Source organism: Ambystoma mexicanum, chromosome 4p (genome assembly GCF_040938575.1).
Source record: "Ambystoma mexicanum isolate Mex_15411 chromosome 4p, UKY_AmexF1_1, whole genome shotgun sequence".
Classification (NCBI taxonomy): Eukaryota; Metazoa; Chordata; class Amphibia; order Caudata; family Ambystomatidae; genus Ambystoma; species Ambystoma mexicanum.
In genome coordinates, this window is record NC_090927.1 from 968690103 (window position 1) to 968711636 (window position 21534).

The window sequence follows — 21534 nt, forward strand, 5'->3', positions numbered from 1 at the left end:
CCCACACAGCGCCATGAATATGTTTGGACCAGTAGTGCACGTAGTAGCACAGGAAGAAACTACTATTTTAACCTTCCAATCTGAAGAAGTAAACATGTATCTTTTAATGTGCATGAATAACTAGGTGCAAAAAATAATTATTACAAAAACATTTCCGTTTTTCAGTTAAAATATATTTTTATTTGCTTATAAAATACTCTCATTGGGAATTGGACTTATATTTTTACTCCCTAAAAATCATTTAACATCCAACTTTAAAACACAGGAGCAAAATACTCCCACTTCCAAATCTTATCTGAAGCAGTGACGCTGTCTGTCCCGCACTTTATGGAAGTGGATTATGACTGCGCAGTACAACATTGCTCTTTATTTGATGTTGAAAATATGCTCTGAGAGCTGTATGCTGCCACAACCAGAGGAGGTAGCGCACGAGGTACAGTTTGAATTCTCCATCGAGGTCCTGTTTCCTAATAGAGGCCATGAGATCTCAGCACAGCCTTGCTGTGCAAAACAATCTCCCACAGAGGTAATGCAGAACTGTGTCAAGAGAGAGAATAAGAAATCCTTTACTCGTTATTATCCTCATGACATAAAGTGCAAAGTGCAAAACAAATGGCAACCATGTTCATAACACACAGTGAAGAACAAGCGGGCAAGTGCTGTGAGATTATGCATGCGATTCGGCCCACTTCAGTCGGTGAATACAGATTAGTCCTGCAATACCACAACGAGAGCCACTAGGTACATATATCAGCAAAAAAAGTAGCACGTGGTTCATCTCTCAGTAAATAGTGGCACAGTGAAAGAGTGCCACAGAAAGGTATAACTGCCTTACAAAGACCCTTTACAAACGTTTACAGCACATGGGTCACTTAAGACATTTCATGTCTTGTCATTTTATCTTATGTTGAGCCTGAGGTCTTGCAGCCGGCTGAGGATGGTGTGATGAGTGGTCTCCGGCAGTGCTGCCATTCTGTTTCGACATCTGCTTGGTACCTGTGAACAGAAAGAGCTTTAATGAATTCATCAGCATATAGAGACTGCACTTCTCAGTTTCCGAAGTCAATAAAGGCCTAAGAGCCTTATTTAGTGTGTGACGGACCTTCTTTCAGAAATAGCACTGGCTGTACATACCCCTTCTGCTAGTGGTATTTCTGAAGGTCTGTTTTTCAGAAGTTATCACTGAGGGAGGTGGATTTTCTGGAATATCTCTGGTAGTATTCTGAAGTCTTTGTACATGTCCATTTCTACCTTCAGTTTGATGTTGGAAATGAATAATGTTCACATTGCTACTGTGCATTTTTAATGGTTAAAAAGGTCAAGAACCTTTTATGCATTCCCTGGGAAAGTTGGTCATAGGGAGCACCAAACATGCCAACTTTCTCACCCTCTTTTACTGCCCCATTGAAATGTGTTCCCCGGCCCTGAAGCTTTCTCAAAAATGACGTGGGCCATTTTACACCTTTTACCGCCACCACTGGACTGGAGATGGAGGTAGGCTGACTTTACCTGCAAACCTGCCTCAAAATACCTCTGGTAGTATTTCATAAAAATACTGCTGGAGGTGTTTCAGCAAACTCTGATTTGGGTGCACAGTAAATCCAGCAGTATTTTGCTAATATCACTGGATTTTCCATTACCACTAAACCTGTATGAGGCCTTACATCTTGGGCCCATATTGAGGTTGCATTCGCAGCACAGACTTGCAAAGAATTCTCTGGCACACCAGGGCTCACTCAGATGAACTGTCTCAAGTATTCTCTTTGTGGTCAGAAAACAGGGTGAGGGAGGTTACGTCGGGGAACAATAACGTCAGATACGAATTTGCAAAATTCTTTTAATAGAATTTGGCTGAAAATATATGTGCGGGTGGGTGATTGTGATATTTAAGATAGAGTGAATGTGTGGGTGGGGTCTGCGGGGGTCTCCCCCCACATATATTTGCAGCTAAATTGAATTAAATAATTTTTTGTATCATGTCCTGGGACCTGACAGCACCCCTATTCATTACCATCCAAACCTGTCTGCATTGGAAAGTCACAAAAGTACCCTTCACCATTAAAATTCATTTTGAAGAGAAATTGACCTAACTAGTTCTCCTGTGCGGGTCCTTGTGCTTCTGGAGCAAGGCCTACACCTGTGGGTCCTCACAGATTAATTAACTGGAGAGTGGTCCCTCTAAGCCTAAAATTGTGTTGCGCAGGGCCGGCCGAAGATGTGTCAGGGTTCTTAGGTTCCCACTTCAAGAAGATGTTTAAAGGCCCTGTGATGAAGGGGACTCTGCCCTGCTGAAGTACATGGATGTGAAGGGGCTAGAATGCCCACTCAGCCCTCACACTGCTACAAACCAAGAGCCAATACAATCATAAAGGTAAAACAGGCACATTTAAGAGATCTATCTCCTTCACCGTTTGTGATAATATGGGCAGAGTCAAGGCTATGCTCTCAAGAGGGGTGTGAATGTGGTTCAGTAGCAACCCAAACCTCAAAGTAGAACAGCCCAAAATAAAGGGAATGTCCATAAAACACATCGCATGCAAAAATAACTAACTAGAAAAACACTAAACAAAAGCCACCCTTAGGAAAGAACAGAGAATAAGAAAAGAAAGCACAATGCAGCACTCAGTAATGAATCAGGGCTGTAAGGCAAGTATGAAAACGATATGTCTCTTGCATGAAAAATTTGCAAAAGTGACCTAACCAGTATCTAGGGCCCAAAATAGACAATGGGGCAGTTATGGGTCGATAGCACGTTTTCGTCCTTTGGTGGGTCAATGGCATAGAACCTAGCTTTGAACAGTGGTGCAAGCGGATCAATCTCAGTTCCAGTATGGTGGATCTTGTGGGCCCAAGCAGCAATCGGGCGTTAAACAAGTTCAAATGTGGTAGCTCTGTGTGGCTCGAAGGCAGCTTTCAGAGATGCTGGTCTGGGTGCTTACCAGGATCTTTTCGAGGTCGGGCTGGGTCGAGTCAGGAGGTAACCACTGGGATGGGTCCATGCGTGATTTTCCAGTGGTGGTAGCGATAGTGGAAACGGTGATCCAGTTGCTCCGATGTGCGGTTCTGTGAAACAGCAGTTTCAAGGGGCGAGTTGGATGGAGTTATGACGCAACCCTTGGCTCATGTCGGTGAGTGACACGCCAGTGGTGCAAGCCAGGTGCTGATGTTAGGCGGTTGATTTGAGCCTAGCAAGTGCTGGTCTTATTTTATTTTAAAACTTGATTTTAACTTGTGGCATAGTCAGACAGCAAGCAGCATCACATCAGTTCAAGCACAATGGGATATGAGTATTCCTATACACAACACAAGCACAAATGTAGTGTCAATGCTATTTGAATTCATAGGGGCGTTCCATCGGTTTTCTGAGGTTCAGGAGTGTCTATGTCTCAGTGTGGATAGGAGATCTTATGGGGGCCTGTTTTCCAGTAAACGCCCTGAAGGGAGGCCAACTATCTTTTGGTCTTGAGGTTGCAACTATGGTCTGTGCATATTCTTCTTCATTTTTGTTGACCCGCGTCATTTGGGCGAGCCACTGCTTCTATGTGGGCGCATTTGTAGCTTTCCATTTGAGTAATATGCATTTCTTTGCAATTATGCTCCCAATGTTAAACAGTCTTCGGGTCTTCACATTGACATTACTGATATCGCCTAGCAAGTATTTTAGTGGTTGGAGTGCTGGCGTTATGGTCAGCATCTCGCAAAGCGATTGTGCAATGCATTTCCAGAAGTCAGTTATCGGAGGGCAGTGCCAGAACATATGTATTGTGTCCGCTTCTTCGGTTTTGCATTTCAGGCAGTTCTGTTTCTCCATTTTGCCTCATCTATAGTTTTTCCAGTGTCTTCTCCCCATTGCTCCCTCAGTTTGGGGTTAGTCTGGGTTACGTCTTGTATTTTAGCATACAGTCTGGCCAGAAGCCCTTTCCTTCGACCATTTTGCATTACCGAGTCCAGGACTTCGTTAGATTCTGGTTCGTTTGGGTAAGATGGCCATTGGCTACGCACGGCATCTCTCATTCGGTAGTATTGTAGTGTTTTTATAGGGTTGTGCCCTAGTTTCTCCCTGAAGTCGGATATGGAGACAAATCTGCCGTCTGGGAACAGGTCTCCCAGTTTCATTGTTTTTTCCTGGTCCCATGCTATTTGGACATCAACATCCATGGTCGTGGATAAGTCTGGGGTGTACCATAAAGGAATGTTGCGATTGTATGGTTTTGCAATGGAAAGTCTCAGCATTATGCGTCTCCAGGCGTCCAGTGTTGTGCTCGGCACCGCTGATCGTTTCTTCGATGCTATGTGTGAATGGTTAAAGTCTGTGTTGTACCATATGGGAGCATAATGGACCTGTGTAGCGAGGTAATAAAGTTCGAAGTCGGGGGCTGTGAGGCCCCCTCAGTGGTATGGCTTGGTGAGTGATTCCCATTTTGCTCTTACAGTGCTGCCTCCCCATACGAACCCAGTTGCCAGACCTCGGAGTGTATTAAAGAATTTTCGCCCGGGCCAAATCGGGATAGTGTTGAAAAAATATAGCAGTTTTGGTGCTACAATCATTTTTGGGATGGCCACACGGCCTATCATGGAAACCAGTAGCTTGCCCCATAGCGTGAGTTTATGCTCTAGGGTACTCAGATAGCTTGTATGGTTACGTTCATACAGGTCCCTATGTGTACATGCGATCTGAACTCCCAGATATTTCACGGTGTCTCCTGCCCATTTCATGCCATGTAACTGAGTCGGTCTAGTAGTCTTATCGGTTAGGGGGAATAGTTCGGATTTCGTATTGTTGATGTTGTATCCGGAATGTAGTAATCTAGACCGCCTCTAGGATTGGTGGTATGTTTTCCTCTGGATGTTTTAGATATAGCAGGATGTCAACAGCATATAAAGATATCATTTGGGGGTGTCCCTGAATATGTATGCCCCTATGCCGTGGTGTTCGGGAATTCTGCATGCGAAGGGTTCCATCCTCAATGCAAAAAGGATTGGTGAGAACGAGCACCCTTGTCTCGTGCCCCTAGCCACCTTTATTATTTGAGAATGGTTTTGATTGGTGTGAACCCTGGCCCCTGGTTCTACATAGATAGATTTCACTAATTTACAGAATTCTGCTCCCAACCCCATGCGTTTTAGGACACTGAACAAGGAGTTCCATGACACAGAGTCGAATGCTTTTTCTGCGCCTAATATAATTGCAGCTAAGGGAAGGTCAGGGTTTACTTGGGCCATGGTTCAGAGCAATCATCGTAGATTTGGGAAGTGGATCTCCCTGATATGAATCCCGGCTGGTCCGGGTGGACCAGGTCAGGCAAGTGTGGTAATAACCTGTTTGCCAACATTTTGGCAAAGATCTTAGCATCCGAGTTTATCAAGGACAGCGGGCGGTATGAGGCCATTTCATTTCTGGGTTTCCCTGGTTTGGCCAGTACTGTTATCACCGCTTCCGTAAGGGAGGGAGGAAATTTGCCATTGGTGCACACCTCCCCCCACACTCTGAGCAGCTTTATGGATATCTTTATAGGTTTTATACAGTTCTATAGCTATCCCATCAGGGCCAGGGGCTTTGCTCGATGCTAGTGAGGCTATAGCTTCAGTATTTTCATCGAACGTGATCGGGCCATTTAATTTATTTCTGGATATATCATCTAGGGTAGGTAGCTTGGTTCTTTCAAGGTATTCATCAACCTCTTCTGGCGTGACCTTATCGTTATTGGAATATAATGCTTGATAATAGTCTTTGAACATTTCATTTATTTCCTCAAGCCTAATGGTTGTTTGTCCGTCAGGTTTGGTAAAGCCGTTGATGTGCTGTGGGTCCCGTTCCCCTTTGATTAATCCAGCAAGTAGTTTTCCAGGGCGATCCGCTTCCCCATATCTCCTGGCCTGTATTTTCATCGGGTTTCTCGGTCAGCTAGATCACAAAATGTTTGCCTGTTGCCCTTGATTAGCCCCAGCAGCAGCGTGTTTTGCGTGTTGCTGTGTTCGTTTTTGAGTTTTCTCAAGTTCTCTTCCATTTCCTGTAGCTCCTTTCTGATGGATTTCAATGTCCCAGTTGAGGCAGAGATCATTGCCCCGCGTGTCCATACCTTAACATCTCCCAAACTGTGGTGAATTCGGGTACCAAGTTCTCGTAGTCGGAGAAGAATGCTTCGATGTCTATGTCACGCTCCGCCGCGGCTGGCGTGCATGGAGCCGATGGCGTTGGAGCGGCCATTAGCTGTTCCGCCACGTCTCCATGCAACGCTCAGTGGCGGTCTAGTCTTCCGGCCGGCCGCCGGGGGAGATCGCTTTTTAGCCGCTCCTACCCGGAAGTCTGCGCGTTGCAACCTACTCGCGTCAGGCTTTCGGGTTGGAGCGCTCGTAAGTTTTTCTCCTTTTGTGTGCTGCACTGCGCCTTTTCTCGGTGCCGGCTTTTCTTCCCATCTGCTAGCGCCCTTCCTCTTGTCTTTCTGTGTTTCTATCGCCCTGGGACTCGCAGGCTCTCGCCAGGTTTAGCAGGGAGCTTAGTACATATTTTCCCTTCCCTTTTCCTCCAGCTTTCCCTATCTCCCTTGCTACAGTATTTTCACAGTCTGTCTAAGGTTCTCCAGTCCACTTTTTACTGCATGCTACTTACCTGCCGGCTTCTCATACAAAGACTTACCTTCTGCTATTTTCGAATTGAAGACCATCACAGTCCATCACCCAGGGGTTTTTTATGCCTACGGCTTTTTCCCCTCTGGTCTGAACCGGAGGAGGGGCCCCCCCAGACCTTCTATTTGGAAGTCAGGGTGGCTTCCCTTTGGGGCAGATCCCTTTCACAAAAAAAAGGAAAGAAGAAAGAAGAGCTGTGGAAGAAGCGGCTCGGAGGAACCTTACATTCAGAACTCACAGGTGAGGAGGAAGGGGATTGGAGTGACTCGGAAGGGGTGAAGGGAACACCTGAATCTGACAGTTTGCAACGCCAAAAGATTCCAATGGCTACCCCGGAGCAGTTACAAGAGTTGGTAGCCGCGGTTCAGGCTATGAATATAGAACTACAGAACGTCAAGTCTGAGAATGCCACCCTGAAGCAATTGTTCACTAACCGAGAAGCACGGGAGTTTGATTTGCCTCCCATGGCCTTGTCCTCCGGCAAGTTTGATGGAGCCCCTAAACGCTTGAAGGAATTTTTGGAAGCATGTTCTGTCCATTTTGCCTTTCGTCCACAGACCTATTCCACAGACCACATAAAAGTGGGATTTATGGTGTCTAATATGACAAGCAATGCCCTGGCTTGGGCTACACCTCTCGTCACATCCAACGACCCAGTTCTTCGGAATTATGATGCCTTCCTGTCTGTGCTGAAACAGACATTTGAACAGCCCGACATAACACTTGTAGCGGCTGAAGAGCTACTCGAAGTGCAGCAGGGATCCAGTGATCTGCTTTCCTACATTTCCTCTTTCAAACGGTTGGCTACAGAAGCAGGGTGGCCGGAACAGGTCCAGTATACCCTCTTTCGTCGAGGTCTTAGGGAGGAACTCAAGGACGAGCTGGCTCGCATAGCTCGACCCACAACCTTATCAGATCTCATGTCGATGGTTCTGCAGATAGAATATAGACTCTCTGAACGAAAGGCTGAAAGGAGGAAGCAAAAGACCCCAGTCACCCATCCCGCTGGAGCCTCCTCTCTACCTACCATCCCATCCTTGTGCCATAAGGAAGAACCAATGCAGATCGGAACAGCTCGGCCTCCTTTGACACCAGAGGAAAGAAGACGACGGAGAGAATCTGGTCTATGCATGTACTGCGGATCTAATGCCCATCTACTTAGAAACTGCCCAGCTGTACCACCTAGGCGGGCGGGAAACGATCGACCTCGGACCTAAAGGGGACTAGCATCCGAGGTCTAAACCTTAGTCCCTATGTTTCTGTTACCGTTTCGCCCCAAGTCCCAGCAATGGATGCGCGTCTTATGGTAGTAGCTATCCAGTTGAAGACAAGACACGTAGAACTTACCACCATGGCTCTGCTTGATTGTGGGGCCGTGGGGGTGTTCATGGACACAGTATGGGCCAACCAGCAAGGTCTCATTCTCTTGCAACGTGAAGATGCTCAGAAGGTGGAAGGGGTGGATGGTACCCCACTCTCCTCCGGACCTATTACTCAGTCCACTGAGTTCCTAACTGCGACCATCCTTCAGCATTCCGAACTGATACAATTCGATCTCATCAGAGCGGCTCATTTCCCGATTATTCTCGGGATTCCATGGTTTAGGAAACATAATCCAACTATAGACTGGAACCGCAACACTATGGCTTTCGAATCAGATTTTTGTAGACAGAAATGTCTCGTTCAGCCGCAGGTTGATACAGTGCAGATCATTACTTCTGAAGATAAGAACATTTGTGCTGTGTGTCGGATCCCTCCAGAATTGTCGGAATACCAAGAAGTGTTCAAGGAAACTCCGGTCCTGGACCTGCCTCCTCACCGGCCGGAAGACTGCGCCATAGAGCTAGCCCCAGATGCTCTAGTACACTTTGGGCGCATGTTTTCGTTATCCGTGACAGAGAAGAAGGCCCTTCGTACCTATCTGGACACTCATTTGACTAATGGGCTCATTCAACCTTCACGGTCTCCTGCTGGAGCCTCGTTATTTTTTATACCCAAACGGGATTCTCTGGAACTAAGACCGTGTATAGACTATCGTGGCCTTAATAAGGTCACCATCCGGGATCGCTACCCTATGCCACTTATTTCAGACATCCTTGAGGCCGTACAAGACGCCTCTGTCTTCTCCAAATTGGATTTACGGAGCGCCTACCATCTCCTCCGTATCAGAGAAGGGGATGAATGGAAGACGGCGTTTAGAACTCCTTTTGGTCTGTTTGAGTATAGGGTTATGCCCTTTGGACTTGTTAATGCACCAGCCATTTTCCAGCGCTTCATGGACCGTCTATTCTCGGATTTGCTCTTTCTGAATACCATAGTTTACCTTGATGACATCCTAGTGTTCTCATCCTCTCAACAAGAACACACCCAGCACTTGAGAACAGTACTTAACCGTCTTCGATCTCAACACTTAAAGGTCAAAACAGAGAAATGTCTCTTTAAAGTCTCATCTGTGCCATATTTGGGGTATATCCTTTCCTCCGAAGGCATCACGATGGATCCCAGGAAGGTGTCGGCCATCCTGGACTGGCCAGCTCCTACTTCCCTTAAGGAGGTTCAGCGCTTCCTGGGGTTGGCAAACTTTTATAGGAAGTTCATAGGTCAGTTTTCCCAAATAGTTCTACCCATCACCGCCCTTCTCAAGAAGGAGTCACGACCTTTTCTCTGAACAAGCGGACCAAGCCTTTTTAACGCTTAAAGAGAGGTTCTGTTCTGCTCCGATCTTGAGTCAGCCAGATCAAACCAAGCCTTTCATTGTAGAAGCAGACGCATCGGCGAGAGCCCTAGGAGCGGTTCTTCTACAGACTAGAGATGGGAAGGAACATCCAGTGGCTTACCTCTCAAAAAGCCTCACTATCAGTCAGAAGAATTATTCGGTGATTGAGAAGGAATTACTGGCATTGAAGGCTGCCTGCGAGGAATGGAGACACTTACTACAAGGAAGTCTGCATCCTTTCACCCTACGTACGGATCATAAAAACCTACGGATCCTCAGGAATATGGAATGTGTGAACTCTCGACAAGCACGCTGGGCTCATTTTTTCAGTCAATACGATTTCATCATTACCTACATTCCTGGAACCTTGAACGGCTTGGCAGATGCTTTATCTAGGCGCAACGTCCCCGAAGTACTACCAGAACCCACACCTGAGTATATGTTTCCTAGGAACCGTCTTGTGGGCCTGGTCTCCGCCTTTCTCCAAGAGGTCAGAATGGTCACTACGTCCGAATCAGAGACTCAGATACCTCGGAACCAACAACACCAGGTCCGATGGTCTGATGGTTTATTGCTGGTGGGTCAGAAGTTGTTCATCCCCACCAAGACCCTACAATCTGGGATCCTACGTTGGGGCCACGACCATGTGACAGCAGGTCATAGAGGGATAAGGGGTACCTTAGATCTTATTTCCCGTTCTTTTTTCTGGCCCACTCTTACCCAAGATGTCAAGAGACATTGTAGAACTTGTTTGACCTGTGCCAAGAATAAGAATCCAACTCATAAACCTTGTGGCCTCCTCGAACAACCGGAGACCCCTGTACAACCGTGGTCCCATATTTCTACAGATTTTATTGTAGATCTACCTCCGTCTCAGGGCTGTACCTGTCTGATGGTTACTATAGATTCTTTTACCAAAATGGCTCATTTCTCCCCTCTAACCGGAGTGCCATCTGCTTCAGTCATGGCGGAAGTTTTTCTTAGGGACATTTTCAAGTTACATGGGTTGCCTGAGAAGATTACCAGTGATCGAGGAAGTCAATATACCTCCCGATTTTGGGCGGCGCTATGTCAGCGTTTGGGAATCGAACGTGCCCTTTCCTCGGGGTTTCACCCGCAGACTAATGGACAGACTGAGAGGCTTAATGCCTCACTTGAACAATATCTTAGGTGTTATGTTAATAGCGTACAAGATAATTGGGTATCCCTCCTACCTACTGCGGAATTTGCATATAATAATTCCTTGCACTCAGCTACAGGTCTTAGTCCTTTTTTTTGCACCTATGGAATACACCCACGGGGATTGCTTCCCTCTTTCAAATCCTTCTCCAATATACCTACGCTTGAATCCCATTTAGCTGAGATAGCCACCGCTCACAAGTTTGCTCAGCAAAGTCTACGCCAATCCCGCAGTAGGTATAAGGAGCAGTCGGATCGATCTCGCCTTCCTTGTCCCGAGTGGAAGGTTGGTGACAGGGTATGGCTGTCCACCAAATATTTACCTCGATGGGTTCACCCGAACAAACTTACTCCCCGATTTCTGGGCCCCTTTAAGATTGTCAAGCAGATAAATCCGGTGGCCTTTAGACTACAACTCCCCAGAAGTATGCACCGGATTCATCCTGTATTTCACTACTCCTTACTCCGACCGGTTGATTCTGATACTCCTTACAAACGGAAACTAACCATACCTGTAGCCCAACAGCCTTTCCCCGATGAATACGAAGTTTCGAGTATTCTGGATTCCAGGTATCGACGAGGGCGGCTGGAGTATTTGGTGGCCTGGAAGGGGTTTCCCCATTCTGAGGACTCTTGGGAGCCTGAGTCTTATGTACATGCACCCAGGCTGACTCGACGGTTTCACCGACTCCATCCGGGTAAACCGGGGGGTGTGGGCCGTGGAGGGGGGCATACTGTCACGCTCCGCCGCGGCTGGCGTGCATGGAGCCGATGGCGTTGGAGCGGCCATTAGCTGTTCCGCCACGTCTCCATGCAACGCTCAGTGGCGGTCTAGTCTTCCGGTCGGCCGCCGGGGGAGATCGCATTTTAGCCGCTCCTACCCGGAAGTCTGCGCGTTGCAACCTACTCGCGTCAGGCTTTCGGGTTGGAGCGCTCGTAAGTTTTTCTCCTTTTGTGTGCTGCACTGCGCCTTTTCTCGGTGCCGGCTTTTCTTCCCATCTGCTAGCGCCCTTCCTCTTGTCTTTCTGTGTTTCTATCGCCCTGGGACTCGCAGGCTCTCGCCAGGTTTAGCAGGGAGCTTAGTACATATTTTCCCTTCCCTTTTCCTCCAGCTTTCCCTATCTCCCTTGCTACAGTATTTTCACGGTCTGTCTAAGGTTCTCCAGTCCACTTTTTACTGCATGCTACTTACCTGCCGGCTTCTCATACAAAGACTTACCTTCTGCTATTTTCGAATTGAAGACCATCACAGTCCATCACCCACGGGTTTTTTATGCCTATGGCTTTTTCCCCTCTGGTCTGAACCGGAGGAGGGGCCCCCCCAGACCTTCTATTTGGAAGTCAGGGTGGCTTCCCTTTGGGGCAGATCCCTTTCACAAAAAAAAGGAAAGAAGAAAGAAGAGCTGTGGAAGAAGCGGTTCGGAGGAACCTTACATTCAGAACTCACAGGTGAGGAGGAAGGGGATTGGAGTGACTCGGAAGGGGTGAAGGGAACACCTGAATCTGACAGTCTATCCGCAGTGTTTCTGCGAAGGCGTCATCCAATAGTGTGGATAGGGGCATTCTGCATGCAGGTCTGGATACAGTGGTGTGTTCTTGGGAAATTTCCAACATAATGGGTGAATGATCCGACCACGTACGTGGCAGGATTGTGGTTTGGCATTTATCGGTAGTCCATACCTCAGAGATCAACCAGAAATTTATCTGGGAATGGACCTCATGCATGGTGCAGTAGTACGTGTATTCCTTCTGGGTAGGGTGCTCTGCTCTCCATATGTCTATTAAGCTATACTGTGACATGATCTGTGTTATAGCACAAGAGGCTTTTGTCATATTTCTTTGTTTTGTGCTTGATCTGTCCCTGGAGAGGTAAAGAATTGTGTAAAAGTCACCTCCCCAGATGACAGGGATGTTGCGGGTGTGTCCTATCGGCGTTGCTATCTTGATGTAGAATGCCGGCCCGTCAGCATTGGGACCATAGGTATTCACCATGATGATCGGTCTATTGTTGATGTTTCCTGATAGCACCACAAATCTGCCGTCCGGGTCTACATTGGCAGATCCCAATCTGAAGTCTGTGTTCTTGTGTATTAGCGGTAACACACCTCTGGCTTGGGAGGAGTAGTTGGTGTAGAATCTGTTCTTACCCACTTGTACGACATCTGCTTGTGAGTAGGTTCTAGGGCATGAGTTTCCTGCAGTATTACAATGTTAGGATTGTGTCGATCTAGGTAGGCCCAGATCTTCCTCGCCTTGATTGGGTTGTTTAGGCCTCTTATGTTCCATGAAATCATTTTCAACTTGAGCGCCATGGGATGCTGGTGGTTGGATTGTCTTTTACTGCCAGTGCTGTTGTAATCTGGTGTTGTACGAGCAGGGTGCCCGCTGTACAACTGCTGCCACAGCTTTTCTGAACTTTACTTCCCCAGACCGCCGAGTCTAAGGTGGTCTGGTCAACTTAAATGTTTAACAGCCTTATCCTCCCATGATCCCCTCGTCCCTTCCCCACACCCTCACCATCTGCCCCAACTTGATGATATAACCCACGTGAACTATTGGTTGAACCCTTGGGGGTCATGTCGTCAGCGCTGCCTTCCATCCAGCTTGACGTACCCCTAATAGTTGAGTTTCTTTTCCGTCGCCTGTCATGTAGGGTGTTGGATCCATATGGATCGTGTGCGGTGCCTCGCGAACCGCTCAGTCATTTTCATCCAAGTGTCTCTCATCCATATCTTGCGGTAGTGCAGCCTTTGGATGCTGTGGTGGTCGGGGCTCAGGTATGTGTTATTCCACATAGGCTGTTGCCTGTGCGGGGTCCTCAAAGAAATGTGCCTTTCCGTCATGTTGTATTCTGAGCTTGGCCGGGAACATTAATGAGTATGTGATCTGTCTATCTCTGAGCAGACGTTTCACTGTGTCATACGATCTTCTTTGCATTTGTACTCTAGCTGCGAAGTCCGAATAAATATGAATTCTGCTGGAGCATATTGTAGTGTGCCTTTTTCCCTGGCGAGTCGAAGCACCATATCTTTGTCGCAGTAGTTTAATAGCCTGACAATGACTCTCCTCTGGGGGGGGCACCAGGTTGAGGTGGGGGGGCAAGAGTCTGATGCGCCCTCTCGACCAGAAATTGTGGGGAGAACCTTGTTGCGTCGAAGAGTGATTTAAGCAAGCTTTCCATGAATGGTCCCACCCTGATGTTATTGCGCCGGGATCTGGATTTCAAGTCCTCGCATTTGTTTGCCACTTTCTTAAGTTCTGTTTGCATGGAGTTTAATGTGCGGTAGTAGCATGCTATGATGTCCTCATTTGTGCTGATGCGCCCCTCAGCCTCTGTGATACGGCCACTCTCCTTTTTTATTTTCACCTTCAGCGACCCTATTGTGCTGACGATGTCATCCAACTTCACATTAATTGTGAGGAACCAATTCTGCATGGTTTGTAATAGGTGGTCGTCCCTTGAATTTACTTCCATTGGTTGTACTTGCGAGTTATTGGGGAAGGGAGGAGGTTCAGCAGTGGCAGATCTCGGGCTTGTGTAGGAGTCCATTGGGCCTTTTTTTTTGGGCGCCTTTGGTCATTGTTGTGGCTTAAGGTGAGCGGGGCTCTAAGCGCAGTGCACTGTGCGTCGCTGTGTGTGGCTGCCTCCGGGGTTCCGCCACTCAGTTGGCGGTATTACGCACTGCCGATATTATTTGAGGTGGTTGTTGCACCAATCTTGTAGCGCTTTCCGTTCAGTTAGGTGGGTTGGGTTGCGTGCCGTCACACTGTACAATAACCGTTATCCAGCAGAAGGGTCGCTGGTCACAAAGAGTTTGCCCCTTATAATGCTGGATGGCAGGTTTTCATGGGAGGTGTGCGTTATAGGGACTTCTTTGCGGAGTGTGACAGATATTTATCATAAGGCACTAAGTTTATGTCTCGTCTGCAGAGGCGGAGAGTGGTGGGGTCCAAATCTCCTTGACTGTATACACTGGCCGATCAGCTAGGGGATCAGGAGATCCAGTATTCACTCGTCAGGCAGCGTCTTCCGTTTGGTCAGGTGGGCTGGGTAGCGTCCCCTCTCACTGTACAGAAGCTGTTATCTGGTATAAGGGTCGCCGATCATAGAGAGTCCTCCCCCCCGAATACAGGATCGCAATTTTTCTTAGGGGGTTTACATTATAGGGACACCTTTGCAGTGTCTTCCAGGTATTTATAATAAGGTGCAAAGTTTATAACTCTTCTTCAGAGGCACAAAATGGTGGGGTTCAAATCTCCACTACAGTGTGCACTGGGTGAGTCTTCAAGGGGATTAGGGAGTCCAGAATTCACTCATCAGCCAGCATGCTGTGTTGCCGTCAGGGCTGGGGGGCTGATGACGGATGACACCGGAGGGCCAACGCAAGAGGGGGTGTTGGCGGGCTGGCACTAATTAAGTTGTTGCCCTGCGGGTGCAAGTTGGCCTGACAGGTGCCCCCGTGTAGCAGTGTTGGCTCCCAGCATGCAGCATTGAGTCTGCTGGCCCCGCTGCGGGTGAGGAGAGGAATAAAGGCATACCTTACGGTGCCGCCAGGCCTGCTCTGGGCTCCGTCCATGCGCGGCTCCACACGAGCCCCAAAGCAGGTGTTGCAGACCGGTGCTCGGGCTTGGCTAAAAGGCTTGGGAGCCCCAGAGATGTGCCCATGTTCTGGATCCAGCGGGCCAGTGTTTTGCCTGCCGGCGACCCAGGCACACAGGCGGAGCACCGTCTCCACGACAGGCAGCCCAGTGCGGACCGATTTCTTCCTCACCGCAGCTGTTGGTGTTCAGATGGAGGGGTGGGTGGTCCCTCAGTGCCACAGGGGCGGATGATGTTGTTCCTCCAGTAAGGCTTCGGCTGTGTCCGCGCCCGGATTCTGCTAGGAGCGTGGGCCCGAAGTGGCCGCGCCTGGGCAGCAACATTATAGAACGATGTCTCGGCCCCAGGGTGAGCTGGCACACGAGCCGGCAGCGCTAGGCAGAGGGGGCGGATGTCACTCACTCGTGGCATAGCGGTCCTCCGTTATGGGGGGGTGGCGTGGTCTCCCCACCAGGTGCCGCGGGAGAGTCGTTGTCTCTCGGAGAGGTCGGGGCACCTCTCCCAGCACGGCACGTCTCTCCGCCGGCACCAATTCTGCTTCGCTCCGCAATGCAGTTATCTTGTGTTGTGGTGGCAGATTCTGTTCCATTTTTGGATATGTTATACCCAGCTGGGTCTTGCATCCGCATATATGTTTAATTTGGACCGAGTTGTAGTGGCAATGGATGTTTTCGACAGGATTTGCTAGCGAGGTACGGAGCTCCTAGATTAGGCAGCCATCTTGTTGGATGTACAACTTAGTCCCCCTAACAAGTGCTGGTTTTAGCGAGGGCATGATGCAGCATTGAGCAGGCTCAATGTGCAAGCGATTGTTTGAAGGAGTTCCAGCAAGTAGCACTGGCAGGATCCCTCAGCGTCTATGGCATCGAGCTTGGCTTCAATGATGTTGAGTCTGGCTATGATGTTACTCCGGGCGTATTCGAGGAGGCGGAACAAGTAGCCTTAGCAGATCTGATCTTTCAGATGCTGTGAGACCCAACTAAGGGGCTTGAGGACAGGGTGAGTGCTTTCAGGGTCTGCTCTCAGGTCTGGGAGATTCTGGAGCAGAATGACAAGTGGAGCTACCAGTGTGCCCTGGGAGTAGGTGGGGCATAGGTCTCCTCTGCCTTGGACTGCTTCTTCTTCACCTCAGTGGTTGAGGGCTTTGGAAAGTGCAATTCTCCGAAAAGAGGTCTTATTGATCCTTCTCAGCTTTCTCTGGGCCCTACTCCAGGCACTCAGGGACAAAATGGGTCCTTATTCCCTGGCTACTAGACACAGACGAGGCTGGCACACAATGCAGGGGTCCTTCACTACAGTGAGGTCCTGGGTACCACTGTGGCTGGCAGAAAAATGGCTTTTGATCGAGCAGCAGTTCACCCCCACTTGTCCCTGTGGATGCTTAAGGGACAGTGGGCCTCATTACAAGTTTGGCGGTAGCCTTGCCGGTAAAACCAGCAGGCTGCCGCTAAACTTGCTATTTTTTCTGGGACACGCGAATGGGCAATTACCGGGTCATTTCGGCCTAGTTGGACCCGGTAATTGCGTGGGCGCCGGAATTAAATGCTCCCCATTCCCATTTGAGCTTTGTAGGGCTCAATGGGAATGGGGAGGTTTGATGCACCGCCACCTTTTCAGAATGGTGCTGGTGCATCTGACATGCTCTGCTTGCGGGTGCCGTTAGAAAAGGCACCCGCGAGCAGAACTCGTAGTGTCCCTGTCCGGTAACTACGGTACCGGCATGCTAACCGGTACCGTAGTTACTGGACCAGCAAACTTGTAATGAGGCCCAGAATGTCCCTCTGCCTTGGACACTCGGAGCCTCATTACGAGGTTGGAGGCAGCCATGCCCTTAATAAGGGCATGGCTGCCTCCAAACTCGGGTCCGGGTCCCGCAAAAGGGGATTTACCGGGCCATTCCAACCTTGGAGGGCCCGGTAAATCCGTTTCGCGGGACCCGGTCCCGGTACATCCCTATTCCCATTTGAGCCCCCTAGGGCTCAATGGGAATGGGGAGGATGCTAACAACGGGCCAGTTAATGACGGGCCCGTTGTTAGTATCGTGGACTGCTGGCGGGTAATGCTTAAGGACGCCTGTTCTGACCAGACGTCCTCAGCGGGACCCACTGCAGACCTCGTAATAGGGCGGCCTGGAATGAACGGTGCCGGTCCCTTACCGGCACCGTTCATTCCGTGGCTGCCTTCCTCGTAATGAGGCCCTCAGTCTTCACCTCAGTGGTGGAGGACTTTGGAAAGATCAATTCTCCCAACAGAGGTCCAACAAAATCTTCTTGAAAGATTGGAATCTAAAAGATGATTCAAAGAAGTGGTGGGAGACCCCTTCTTTTAAAGGTAAAAGTCTGCAGGTGATTGGACTAAAGCCTGCCTTAGTGGCCCAATGACTGTTCTTGAAAGAAGTTGACTTTGCCCTTCTGACATCACACCCAAAAATGCTTTGCTCTAGAGGAAGTGGGGGACAGGAAGGTGAGAGAGAGGCAGATAGAAACAAGATGGGGGAATGTTCCTCCACTATGCAGAGCCCTCCTGCTTTATCTAACTGCACCCATTCCCTTCTCACTAGGGTCAAAAGGTCTTCAGAAATGCAGCACCCTGGTGTGAGACTACCCCCTTTGAATGGGTGAGCTTCTTATATGCCTGGGCCCAGGACAGCTGTCTATGGTGCAGCTGTCAATGGACGAGAACTTTACCTACCCTCACAAAAAGAGCAAAGAAGAGGCAAGGCTATTCATGTTCCTAACAGTTGGCAGGCTCAGCCTGTCTGGCCAGAATACATATCACCTTCCACAGCTGAGCAGACTCCCAGGAACTGACACATGTGTGATATCAAATTGAATGTGGCTGAAGTGATAAACAGTAGTACCATGCAGCATGCCTTTCCTAGCCATAGCTTAGCTTTAGACCCTGCCACTAGCATGGACTACTTATGATCATCATAGTTTTGGTACAGAGGTGCATATCCTAAATGCAGCCCCTGTCACTACAGCTATCAAATAGGTGCCTGTGACATTTGAACCTGCTCTGTGCCACTGGTAGAGCAGCTGCTGCAGATCATGATATTAATGCAGCAAGGCACTGATAAACACTATGGTTTTCGCGTAGAGCTTATTAAAGTGGAATCTGATCATCAGTTTATCCTTTCAGAGATGGAATTACCCATCATTATATTATATTAATTAGTACAAATAAAAATGCCGGGGCTCCCACACACTTTCCAAATGGCAATCCGCCAAAGGCCCAGTTGCCTACAGTTCAGAAAAACAGCCTGTGGCAACCGTGGGGTGCTTAAATTATAATGGAGACAACCGAATGCATCAAGGATGTGAATAGCTGCATAATATCAGGGGACATGCAGCCAGCCAAGAGCCGAAACACTAAATGTACACTGAAAAGATATTAATTGTTCTTAATTAGCAAGGGGCTAATGTAGATGAAACCGGAGTAAAAGCCAACAAGGTGCTACCAACACTGCTGGATACTACAAGGGACTGAAGGCAGGGGACGGCATGAGGGTGCTAGAAAAGACAGCCTCAAATGTTTATGCAGCAAAAGGTAAATTTAATGTCCTGAATTAAAGAAACATGTTGCTGTGTTGTTAGACTGCCATCATCGGGGCTGGGAGGTCCCCCTGAGGCTCAGGGCCCGTTTCAACTGAAAATCTTGAACGGTCCGGATGCAGTCTGTGATGTTGTGCTACTCAAACTCTCGACTTCTCATCCAAGTAAATGTCATAGACGTCAACTATCATGAGGGCTCTTATATCAAAGTACCAAAACATTGTAGCTCTTCATGCACAGACCTCTAATAATGGGCATTTGGGTTTATTGAAGATAGAAATGTGGAAATTATTGTAGTGAAATCGGCCGAGGCACTTATATAATACAGTTCAATGCAGCTGTGTGACATATGTCACCTAGCGGTCACTTCACAGTGCTTCTTTGGGTAGACTCCATGCAGGAAAGTTATAAAAGGAGGGTATAAAAGGAATTTCAGACTTCTAGGTGGCTAATTAAGATTGCCATGTCTGAATCCAAGTGAACATTGTTAGCTCTGGCTTTTCCATCAAGAGTGTCTGACCTCATGTAGCACAGGTGCAAATGCGCAGCTCAAGAGGAAAGGGGTTATAATGGTAGATAGTTAGTTTGGGGGTGGGAAAGTTCTGAACCAATGACAATGGACAATTAGAATCAAGCGGGACACAAGGTGGGTACCACTAGATCAGTATCCAAACCTTTTCATTCATACCGAGCCCCCCACCAATTGAGTAGAATATTGTTTCTGGGCCCCTCCACCTAGGGTTTGGCCCCCATAGGGGGCACAATGATGTCAAGGGAGACCCAGGCTCTTTAAATATAAGCAGATTTTCTACTGCTTATATCTTCTACTGTAAGCAGTCACCTTAATCCTTTTTTTTAGATTAAAAACAGTCATCTTAACCCCTTTTTAAAGAGTCTGGGTCCCCCACTGGAAATCCTTTGGGCCCCCTAAGGGGCCAGCCTCCCAGTTTGAAGACCGCCACTGTAGGTGCCATTCTTTTTCTGCTGTAGTTAGGGCGGTCAGGCATCATTCAAAGGCCACTTTAAAAAGTTATGGTTTCAAACCTTCTCTAAAGTTTAGGTAGTTTGGTTCTCACTCTAGGCTAGAGCTTTGGTTATTCCAACGTCTAGGACCAGGGACTCCATGTTTTAGGTGCTTGAAAGCCAGCCGCTGGATGTTATGTGTGCTTGCCGACCAGAGGTTTCTAGCTGACGTGTAGTGATGAACCATAGCGAGCACAAGTCGACCAGTAATTATAAGGTGCACACGAGAGATCGCATGGAATATTAATGATCCTCACATGGACCAAAATATCAACGCATTGAATGCAGCCAATGCAACACTTGTTGAAGTGCATGACATCACGCTGTGGCATTCTTATGGTATGCTGTAAGGTCCTACTGTATAATACTAGGATTTACACATGGAGGAAAAGGCAACAGTGAAGATAAACCTAAAGAGAATGTCCTCACGATTTTACAGTATGTTGAAAGACATGATCAACAAACAGCGTGGAGCGGAAAACCTCTGAATGTTTTTTATAATGGCTATAATGGTGCACTGGGGAGAGTAGATATTCAGCCAGTATCTCAGAGGGGTGCTCTTCTCATGCATAAGAGGTCCAAGTCATTGACAAAACAAGACAGCAGTCAGTCAGGTGCCTGTTCTTACCTTCCATCTTCACTCCCCTACTGCCGGTCACCAACTGCCCGCCAGAACTCCTCTCTACCTTTTGACAGCTGTAGCCAGTCATCCTGAAGCTTCTAGGCCATGAGCTGTCATGCCGCATCTGCCCTGAGCTGTCTCCCACTCATCACTACAGCTGGTCTTGACCCTCAGGCACTTAAATGACAGGGCACACAGTTGTGAAACATAGCGGAACCCTCACCTAAGGGACTTCTCAGTATGTAATCTCTGGACTCCCAACTAATAGCAGCAGAAAAGGGACTTTATGTGTAGTTGTAGGTTAGCATGTGTTATGTACCCTGTATAGGACATGGCCGACACCACCTTCAATGAAGTGATACAATACAATAACATTGCTAGCACAGAAAACCAAAGGTTAAAAAAACTAATTTTTCAAATGGCCATCTCTTACCAAATCTCAGAAACTATATTGATTTTCAAAGAATCACCACTACAAACGTTTTTAAAAACCATGTTACCTTTCTCTGCTGCAGGAATTTTCAACTGTACTAACCGCATTTGTCATTAAATGTGGAAAGGACGTGTCTCACACCCTTGGCACTTGAAGGGTTGATCGAAAATCACAGCAGTGGACAATAGATCCCGAGGATACTCTCCATTGCTAACGTTCTGAGGCTTTGCAGAAAACAGAAATGAGTTGTCGCTTTTTTACAATACAAATGTCTGTGTTGCGAGTTTTGTTGTAATTCCACTATTTTCTTAGAGGAATTACCACCAACCTTAATTGCAGTTACTACCTCTCACTCCGTTGGATTTACTGCTGGATTATGATTGAATGCTTGCTTGTGTTAATCTCCATTTTCTGGAGACCAATGGGGTCCATGTGGATTTTGATAGATTTACTGTGAGCAGTAATTACGCTGTGGAAAATCTGCCAATTTTTAAAGGTGAAGTGGAGGATGTGGCTCCAGCTAAATTCAGGAGTTAAATCTTCCGCTTCAATTCCAATCTCAGAATTCAGCAGTGCTGTAAAATTGGTGGCAATTCTGTCACTGCCCAATAACGTCACAGTAACAGGATTAACGTCAACAATTTCTGCCCATCAAACTCTTAATGAGCCCCAATATACCTAAGCTGAGAAAATGTTATAGTGAAAGAATCACGTGTAACTCTGGGTCTCAGCACAGAGAATAGCAGAGGATAAGCACATAAAAACGGAAAAGGACTCCCC

At 47.9% G+C, this 21534-nt stretch overlaps 1 protein-coding gene across 1 annotated transcript in view; it reads right to left on the reverse strand.

Annotated features, from left to right (window-relative positions):
• Window positions 1-205: 205 nt before the first annotated feature.
• Window positions 206-21534, reverse strand: part of LOC138453561 (coiled-coil domain-containing protein 162-like) — a 377757-nt gene continuing 356428 nt past the window's right edge. The window contains exon 15 of the mRNA XM_069606542.1: window positions 206-996. Coding sequence (XP_069462643.1) covers window positions 898-996 — 99 coding nt within the window. The 3' untranslated portion in view covers window positions 206-897. The remainder of the gene's footprint in view (window positions 997-21534) is intronic.